The sequence below is a fragment of the Myotis myotis genome, unplaced genomic scaffold (assembly GCF_014108235.1).
Source record: "Myotis myotis isolate mMyoMyo1 unplaced genomic scaffold, mMyoMyo1.p scaffold_m19_p_1, whole genome shotgun sequence".
Lineage (NCBI taxonomy): Eukaryota > Metazoa > Chordata > Mammalia > Chiroptera > Vespertilionidae > Myotis > Myotis myotis.
The window spans coordinates 147651610-147661918 of NW_023416313.1; the positions used below are offsets into that span (position 1 = coordinate 147651610).

At 43.5% G+C, this 10309-nt stretch overlaps 1 protein-coding gene across 1 annotated transcript; it reads left to right on the top strand.

The window, feature by feature from the left end:
- Window positions 1-9167: 9167 nt before the first annotated feature.
- On the top strand, window positions 9168-9587 carry LOC118679040 (mitochondrial import receptor subunit TOM7 homolog). The gene has a single exon (XM_036355275.1). It carries the CDS (start codon window positions 9210-9212, stop codon window positions 9375-9377), a length of 168 nt encoding a protein of 55 aa, XP_036211168.1. The 5' UTR covers window positions 9168-9209; the 3' UTR covers window positions 9378-9587.
- Window positions 9588-10309: the final 722 nt, after the last annotated feature.

Genomic DNA, 10309 nt, shown 5'->3' on the forward strand with positions numbered 1-10309 from the left:
CTCCAAATTAGTCAAGGATCCTAGGTCCCTGGCACTGGAGGTCTCTTCCATGTTTACTCTTTCATCACTCACACAGGAGAAAAATCAAGGAAGGCCTAAAGGAATAGGAGGCTTCCCAAATTCATCTATCTCCTTTCTTTTTTTCTCAAATAACTATTAAGGCAACCGAACCTGTTAATGTAGCAAACAATGTTTACTTCTTCTGATACTTAAATTTTAATACTGTTTATTTATTTTTCCTTCTTTACTTATTCCTATGTATGTGATCCAAAAGTCAGTAGGGCTTGAAGTTGCCAGTGCCCGTATCATCAGGGCAGGCCCACTTTCACTCTGGTTGCTAGCCAGCACTGCCCTGTCACCAGGCCTCTTGATGATCTCACCCTTTAGTGGCTTTCACTCAACGTAGCCTGACACACATTCTGAACAGATGGCAAAGAAGGAAAAATAATAGCTACTAAACAAAGTATTAAAACAGAAAATAAGCACTATGTTGTAAAACAAAGTATTATATAATTCTTCAACTTGCCTCTCCCTGTGCCAATAAATAAGAGAAGTCATTCTGGCTGTAAACAGGGTTATACCTGAGTCATTCCAGGCATATTAGCGACTGCAAAAGGGAGATGTGCCAGAGAGACAAGATTTAGACAATTAGACTCTTTAAAAAAAAGTCTATGTATCTCAGAGAACAGGTTCAGGACAAAGGTCAGAAATAATAGGGGAAAAGTTACCCTAGAGTTTAATCAAAAGAGATCTGTCAATATTTGGCTTGTTCTGCAAGAGACCATCCAGAAGAAGCAATTAACATAAAGCAAATTCAGGGGAAGAGCTGCAGTGTGCCTGTGCTGGTGAGGAAATGGCACTCTCACGTATGGCCGGGGAAGCATAAAGTGGGTTAGACTTTGGGGAAAGCACCCTTAGTCTCCATTAACATTTCAAACTTTTATCTAGGCATTTATGAGAAAAATAATTCACTATTCTTTACAATAGCAGTGTTTATAATAATTCACATCATTAGGGAATTAGTTATGTAAATTATACACATTATGTAGCAGTTAAAAAACTGAAGAAGATCTTTAGGTAGAGACATGGCAAGATTTTCAAATTATGATAAACGAGCAAATTATAGCCCTAGCCAGTTTGGCTCAGTGGATAGTGTCAGCCCAAGGACTGAAGGGTCCTGGGTTCAATTTCAGTCAAAGGCATGTACCTCAGTTGCAGGCTTGATCCCCGACCCAGTTGGGGGAAGAGCGGGAGAGGAAGTTACAAATCCCTATGTATAGTATGCTCTCATTATTATAAAAATAAAACTACAAACACTCACAAAACCATATATTTCTGTACATAAATGCATGAAAAAAGGTCCAGAAGGTACACATGAATTTGATAACTGGTTATAAGAACTGAGAGAGCGAGGATCAAGGGGGTTCCTCTTATCTGTACTGTTTGAAATTTGTTTTAGAAACGTATTCATGCCCTAACTGGTTTGGCTCAGTGGACAGAGCGACGGCCTGCGGACTGAAAGGTCCCAGGTTTGATTCCGGTCAAGGGCATGTACCTTGGTTGTGGGCACATCCCCAGTAGGAGGTGTGCAGGAGGCAGCTGATTGATGTTTCTCTCTCTCATCGATGTTTCTAACTCTCTATCCCTCTCCCTTCCTCTCTGTAAAAAATCAATAAAATATATTTTAAAAAAAAATGTATTCATGTGTAGGGAATAATGACAAAAATACTTCCAGAAGCCTAAAAATGAACTAAAATATAAAGGCCACCTTTTTATGTGAAATGAATGAAATTCAAGATAGGTTTTTAGTGAAAAAAGCAAGTTACCAAACACCAGGCATAGTATAATCTCATGATAGGGCCAGGGGGAGGAAGGCAATGAACACCAGTCTGGAGAAGAGGCCTGACTTATAATCTTTTTGTTGTTGTTGTTGTTTTGAGATAGAGAGAGGGAGAGGGAGAGGAAGAGGGAGAGGGAGAGAGAAACATTGATGTGAAAGCACGACATTGATCGGCTGCCTCCTGCATGTCCCTTACCGTGGATCCAGCCCACACCTGGGCATGTGCCCTGACAGGGAATCAAACTAGCAACCCTTCAGTGCACAGAATGATGCCCAACCAACTGAACCACACCAGTCAGGGCCTGAGTTATTATCTTTATTCTGCCCCTTGATTGTGGGTTAGCAGTTTAATCTTTCCAAAGTCTTGGTTTAAGAATTACCTAGCACATAGGGTGCTATTGAGTTTAAATGAAAATGTATAAAGTACTCTCCACAGAACCTGGCACAGATAAATACTCAATAAATGGTAGTATTAATAATAATAAATTCAGTATCAAAAATTAGATCCCTGAGATCATTTTAAAGAGAATCTTTATGATACCTGATTCTGATTTAGTCTTAACACTAATCATTATTATTGTTTAAATTACTAATTCTGTGAGTTTCAGTCATTAAATTTTAGAGCTGGAAAGGATTCCAAGAGTTCATCTAACTTGGTGGTTCCCAAATCTGGCTGCACAGAATTAGCTAGAAAGCTTCAGAGGTTAAAAAGGACTTTCTAAGGTTCCACTTAGACTGGATTAGAATTTCTGGGAGGTGAGATTGAATGAGTTCTTTTTTTTATGAACCTGTATCTCCACAGGCATAGAACACCTATGGGGAGGGGAAATGAGGGACAAAGGTAGAAGGAAATTTCATTGTATTCCCTTTTTAGTGTTTAAATTTTTCACCTATTTGAAAAATAAATCCTTTTAAGAAATTAAATAATAAACTCCCCTAGGTGAATCTAATGCAGTCAATCCATAGAGCAGAATGGTGGGTCCTCATCCTTTGCTCCAGAAATGCCACTTTAGAAAATTACAAAGACTTATGTATAAAGATGTGGGTATCCATCACAAAAGGAAGAAACAACAAAAAACCTGGAAACATCTTAAATGTCTAACCAAAAAATGGTTTTATAAAGTATGGTATATCCATAATGAAATATCACATGGTCATTATTTTTTAATCTGATATTTTAATAGCATAAGAAAATATGACACAATGGTAAGTGAACAAAACAGGACATAAGCCAGCCAACTTGGCTCAGTTGAGCGTCCACCCATGAACCAAGTGGTTACTAGTTTGATCCCCAGTGAGGGCACAGGCCCAGGTTGCCGGGTTGCAGACTCAATCCCCACTAGGGGGGAGTAGGAAGGAGCTGATCGATGTGTTTCTCTCTCATCGATGTTTCTATCTCTCTATCCCTCTCCCTCTAAAATTAATAAAAACATATTTTTTTAAAAAACAGGACATAAATGTCGATGAATGACCTAATAATTTTGGAGTGGGAAGATTGTGGGAAATGGCTATAAAAAGTGAAAGAAAATACAGTACATATAAAAACAAGCCTGTGACCTTTTTTTCCTACACTCCACTACATCTCCTTAGCTCTGGTCCCTTTTTAGGACTTGGCTTCAAATCTCACTGAAGAGCCTAAGCACCATTATCCTGTTTAGTGACCTACCTTATACACCAAATAATTTATCTTACTCTCTGTCATGCTTTTTGTAATTTTAAAAAATAAGAGCTCTCTTCAGAGGACAAATATTTGCCATAACTAGTTCTGTCACCGATTCTAAAGCAACATTTATTCCCTGATATATGGCTGCATGTTAATCAACACAGTTAAATAGTTGTAAGCCAAAAAGCTTTGGGCTAGTGAAATGTACAAATCATTCAAAGACGGGAGTTTCTGCCTCCCAGGAGCTACCATTTCTGTGGACAAATAGGACACTTATATAAGAAAGAATAAGTAATAATATAAGAGGACACAAAAGCAACACAGGCAATAAGTGCTACAGAAGTTTAGGCACATTTGCAGATATACACAGAGTTACTGCACCTTATTGAATACATCTTTTTATTCCTGACTCAAAATATAAACCCCTCAGATATAGTACTTCTATCTTATTTCTTATTTTTTTATCTAAACCTAATGAATGCCTAGTGTGTCTGGCAGACAGTAGGTACTTCATAAATGTTCTTTCATTAATGATATTCTGCTCTGCAGTTAAGTGCAATTATTTTTTGAGTGAATTAATATTTCAGTATGAGTAATGACAGAGAATGCTATCTAAATGAATGGTGGGTAGGGGTAGAGATAAGATAGTGCTCGCTCCCAGTGTACTTCAAAGTAAAAAAGGTTGGGAAACACTGGGGTAGCTGCCATCAAGAAGCTCTGCCTACCTAATGCACTGCTCCCAGACTTTAATCTTAGTGAGGGGCTAGACAGGGAGAGTTTAGATCTGTACTGAATATAGTCTTCTTTTCTTTTCAGAAGAGAAAAGCAATGACAAGCAAGCTGTCCCTCTTTTCTCAGTGACCTTAAAGTAATCCTTGGTGCCAGCTATATACTTATCAATCCACACCCCAATCTACATCTTCTGCTCCATATATAACTCCAGCCATTCTCTGGTCTCCCCATCCCAGTCAAGGACAGAAGCCATGCCAGCCTTCAGACAGTCATCTTTCTGAAGTCCTGGCTAGGAATCGGTGCTCTAAACCTCCCAGGAAGCAATTAACTGATTTGAGGAGAAGATTCATCCCAAAGAAGTTGACAGGACCACGAAGAGCAAACTCAGAGTTCCCCCTGAAAACAGTAAGAAAAGAGAACTGAAAATGAATCCTGAATTTTCCCATTCTGGATTTTCTTGGTTCTCCAGGACACAGTACACACTTAAGGATTAATATTTGTCTATCTAGAAAAAAAAACAACTTCAAAGTTCAGCACTTCTCCTGGCTTTGGGCAAACTTTAACCATTCCAGACAGATAAGAATTTATCTCCTGAAGAGTTCCTCCAGCAGAGCATGCCTTGGTCTTGCAAGGAGGAAGTTCTTCTTTATTCCTAACTTAAAGCGCTATTAAAATTGAGATTTATTTCTACAGAAGGCAATCAAGGCAGCAAATTAGCATCCTCTGTGTCATTATTTCTCAGGTTATTCATGCATACTAATGCTGGAGACCCACAGCTCTACCTCTAATCTTCAGAGGCTTCAAGACACTTTCATTTCTCCAATGTTAATAAGTCTAATTCTTTTCCTTTTTAATAGTTTCCCTCTCCATGATTTCCATTCTTTGTCTCTTCATGTCTCTCTCCGGTGTCTTTCCTCATCAACCTTTTATTCCCCTTTCCCCTACCTTCCCACCCTAAATCTCCTATCCTAAATGGACGGAAGCCTTCCTTTACTACCCCCACTTTTCTGACCTGGTATTCTTCCCTGTAGGAATGTTAATTAGCATGTGGGATTTAATTAATTCAGCAGCTAATTAAAAATGGGAGAGGAAGGGTAGAGGAGAGTGGGAGAGAGAGCCCGCCTCAGTGCAGAAGGCACCACAGATGGTTCTGGGTTGGCTGGCACCATGCCACCACCCTCCAACCCCCCGCCCCCCCCAATAGCACGCACAGCGAGGGGGGAGGGGCAAAAGTGAGGGGCATAGACTGGCAGAGCCTCAGACAGACTTATTCAGTCCTGCTGCTGCTGTGTACTGAGGAGAGACAGAAAGAGGGAGCAAACGAGAGAAAGGGGGGAGAGAGAAACACGACCTGCGCACACTCAGGAGGAGCAAAAGAAGCGGGCTTCAGAACCGAATGACGCCTCTCCTCTTCAACACTGAAAGAGCTTTTTCATCCCCAAAGCAAGCCAGCATTTTGGGGTTCCCTGACCCCTAAGGACCACTGAAAACAAGATGGGAAAAGATAGCCACTGATCCTCTGGGAAAAGGGATAGCTTACTCTGACAACCAGGGACTCACTCCGCAGCCATTCTTCCCACCCATACTGCTTCTTCAGCATGAGCAGGCGATGAGGAAGATGGCCACTGAAAATGCAAGGTGCGGGGATGGCAGGAGTGGGCAGAGATGGGCGTCGGTGAGCAAGTGGACAAGAGGAGATTGAAAGGAAGAGGATGAAGGGTGTACATAAGAAGGGAAGGGAGCAGCGGGAGAAGGTGAAGGAGAAGAAATAAATAATGGAGAAGGAGGAGAAGTCAGGGGGCGAGCCATGCTTTGTTTGCCAAGATGGATAAAGAGGGCTGGAGAGTCTGTGCAGAGGACTTCCCCCCTAAGGATCCCGCCCAGCCTAGGCCAGGCAGGGGGGGAATGGCAGCACTGCAGGGAGGGGGCAGGAGCAGATCCTTCTGAGGGTCAACTAATGTTCCGGGGACAGGGAACTCAACCTGCAAGATCTTCCTAAATACTGGATATTTCTGCCAAACCAGGAATTTATCAAAAGCAATGGAGAAAACCTTCCAAATGAACAGAAAAGGAGGCTAGAATGACAGGAGGCTGCAGAATCCGCTTCCAGGAGCTCCAACAGGGAGATGGGTGAGGAATGGGATTTTTAGCAGGACCCAGCTGGCTCTCTAAGGGTGTCTCTGAGGGAAATACATCAATAAGGGGATTGATTTGAGAATTGGAGAGATGAGAAAGAAAGGAAAGACTGGGTTTCAGAAAGCACCCCTTTGGTGAGAGGCATCTAGGAAGCTTTGGAGCTTAAAGCCTTGGGAGGGAATAAAGGAGGACAAGAAGGAAGTCTGCCATCGGGGATCGATTACATAGGACTTGACTGAAAGAAACTGAGAGGAGGGTGTGAAGCCAGAGGAAGCTTTTTTGGTGTTAGCTGGCATAGAGCTGAATGCTATGGCAGACAAGGGTCATTGTAGCTAAGAGACAGGGTTTTCCTGGCTAGGAATTCTGATTTGATCTCTTTACCACCTACGGCTTCATGCAAGAGCTAGCAGTGAGTGAATCAAAACTGGGAGAGGAAGTAGAAACTCAGGGCTTTTTATTCTGCAGAGCTCGCCTGTGGGGCTAAACCCAAGGCTGGCAGATGAGACAAAGCAGTTCTCAGAGTTAAGTTGCTACAGACTCAGTCAAAGTGGAAGTATATGCATGCTTTTGGAGTTTATTTTTTAGTGTGGGTTTTAATGAATAAAAACTATAAGAACATTTATTCATATAGCCACACTGATGGCTTTATACTAGAGAGAAATTCTGTAAGATTTAGGATTATCAGCACTAGTAGGAGGAGGAAATAGGTGTTCCATAGAGCATTCGTTAATTTTTGTGGTCCTAGGACTGAAGAGTTAGTTGCAAATGAGCAGAGTCCAGAGTTTCCAGCATCCACCACCATGTCCATCTGCTATCCAGCCCATGATACTTTTGAAGGGAAAAGGCTTAGAGGAAGGGGTTTATTAGTAGCATTACAGTCCAATTAAATCTGAAATGGAAAATAGAAGCCAGAGCTTTAGAAATTCTCCACCTTGGACTGATCTCAGCTCCTCTGATAGGCTGGACTGTGTGACACCGGAGGGGAATGCCGGCCCCTTTTCAGTGAGCCAGGTACCTTGCCCGACCGACCGACCATATCCCATCCCCCCCCCCCCCTTCCCCACTGCTGATGCTCCCCCTCAGCAGGCCTACATGGTGGCTTAGACACAGAGCCTGGCCTGCTGCTGGCTGCAAGCTGGCCGTGACCCTGGGGATGAAAAGGGAACACTAGTTTCCAAGGGGCAGTCAACAAAAAGTCTAGATGTCCAACAGGATAAAGGTCCTAATGCCTGCTTTGCTAATGATGTATTTGTACAATTTTAGATAAATCACTCCCCTCATAGGGCGTGAGAGGAAGAAAACAAAAATCAACCAATTTTAGCTACAGCTCTAAAGCATGTAGCAAAGAAACAGTTAAAACTTTATAAGCTTCTTCTGGAGAAGAACACTAAAGCTGGAAAGCCCTACCGTTCACTGCAACAATTGTTTATTGTGCCTTGCTTTTAAGACAGGCACCTTAACAGGGACCATTGTCTTTATTACATGAGTCCATGACCCTAACCAGAGCCCCCTGAATAGGACAAGAGAGGTCTCTAAAAAGGGCAGCAGGAAAATCGGCTGAGGAAACAAAGAGACACAGGCCGTGTGCCTCCACAATATACACACCTTAGGAAGGTAGGAGCGGCAGACAAGAGAGGTTTCGCAGGCACTGCAAAGGCCTGATAATAAGACAAAGGGAAGGGTCTGGTATTCTAGCCCATTTTTCACTGTGGCTCTTTCCAGGACCCTGCTGGGCAGGCCAACTTTCCCTCGCTTCACAATCCTGACACATATATGCTAGGGAGATGGAAACCAGTCATTCTGGGGCTGCCACTTAAGCTAAGGAAAATGAACCAGGGAATAAAGGAAAGAGGCCACACTGTCCATCTTGCAGACAATTCCAAAGCAAAGACTCAGCACTATCATCTAGGGAGTTACTAGGATGCTACTAATCCATAAAAATAATTCAATAAAAAAATTAGCCATCCTAGAAATTGATAATTTTACAATCAACAACACAGGCGAGTTAGCTGAGGGGTTGTATTGGTCACACAATGAGCAGTCTCCAGAAAAAATTAGGAAGCAAAGTGGGGCAAGAGGTAGGGTAATGCTCTGATAAGTTTGGGCTACATTTTGGAAAGACTAAATAAAGGGAGCTATGGTTGAGGGGGATAACCATGTGAACGTGGCTGAGATAATGGACAAACAGGGAATAACAGGAGAGCAGGCTACAAGAGCTAACGAAGGTCCTGCAGCCAGAACTGGGCTCAGCAGTGTCCAGCCAGCCAGGGTGCCCATCAAGTGTCACAACTGCCCTGGCAAGAACCTTCTGAGGACTCAAAAGATCAGTAACAGGACACCTCGAGAGAAACCACAGAACAGGTTTGAGAGCATGGTTTCCCTCAGGAGTCTTCAAAATACAGGACAATAAAAGCAGAACTATCCGTAGCAATCGAAACCAAAAGCTTTTGGATGAAGCCCTTATTTTCTGAATTCTTGTGACTCCCTATCTCCCATTTTCCCAGCCTGTGGAATGAAATGCTATAAATTCAGATAACACGGTGTCCCTTGCCAGCTCACTATCCAAACCCAGGAACTGAATGATTTGGACAGCAAAGGATTCCTTTACTTCCCCATCTCCGCTCATTTCCCTCACAGAGCCTTACGTTTCCCTGACCTAGCCTTCAACACTGACCCTGAAGTCCCCCTCACCCTGTTCTCTGCTAACCCACTCTCCCCTACAGCCCCTGTAAAATGCCAAAGGATGAAGAGCTAAAGAAAAAGAAAGGGGCTTTTTTTCCTCGGAGGGAGGACTCCGCCGCGGCAGTGGGTGCTCGCAGCGCCACCCGGGCCGTCACCATGGTGAAGCTGAGCAAAGAGGCCAAGCAGAGGCTGCAGCAGCTCTTCAAGGGCGGCCAGTTCGCCATCCGCTGGGGCTTTATCCCTCTCGTGATTTACCTGGGATTTAAGAGGGGTGCAGATCCTGGAATGCCTGAACCAACTGTTTTGAGCTTACTTTGGGGATAAAGGACTGTTTGGTCATCTGGATTTGGAAGCAATCGATGGACAGTAACAACATGGAAGGTGTGCCCTCTGGCTGGCATAAGAGATGGGACATCGTTCACACGTTCACCAATTGAATGGCACAGGGCTCTTCTCGGACGCATCTGTGGCAGAGTGGAGCCTCTACTGACTGATTTATGGGGGACTGGATCAAAATAAATATTTTTTAACAATGTTAAAAAAAAAAAAAAAAAGAAAAAAAAAAAAGAAAAAGAAAGGGAATAAGGGAAAGTACAGATTTTAGATTGAGGTGTGAGATGGAAATCCTGCAGAGAGAAACAGAGACAGAAAGCAAAAGAGCTGGAGCAGGGGGAGGGGAAGAAGATGGCACTGGGGGGGGGGGGGGGCGCCACAAAATTAATTTGAGGAAGGGAACAGTAGAGGAGACGTTGGCGGAATAACAATCAGGCAGAAGAGGGCAGGGGATAGGGGGAGGGTGCCAGGGGGTGGGGAGGAATGGTGCTGGAGAGGAGGACCCTGCGTGCAGAGCAACAGCAGCACCACCTACGGGCGTGGTGAAAGGGTTACAAGCAGCAACAAAAGAGGCCCCCACCTGGGCACGAGGGTCTGGGGTGCAGGTGGGAAGGGAGAAGCCATGGCTTCTGCCCTTCAAACCTCTCAGTAACACAACACACAAGCTAGAAGAATAAATTATATATGGCTCTCCTGGGAGGAGAGGGACTTAACAAGGTAAAGGAGGGAGGACGGAGAACTCCTGGCTTTTTCCATTGCAAAGGGGTTTCCCCCTCAAAATTCAGGCAGTAGAAAGGAAAAGGGTTTGAAAAGGGAGCAATGCTAGGTTCAGAGAGAAATGTGTGCACCTGCTTCTTCTTTCATTAGCTGGAGAAAGGACTTCATCTTTATTTCCAAGTGATTTCCTTTCCCCACTGGATGGT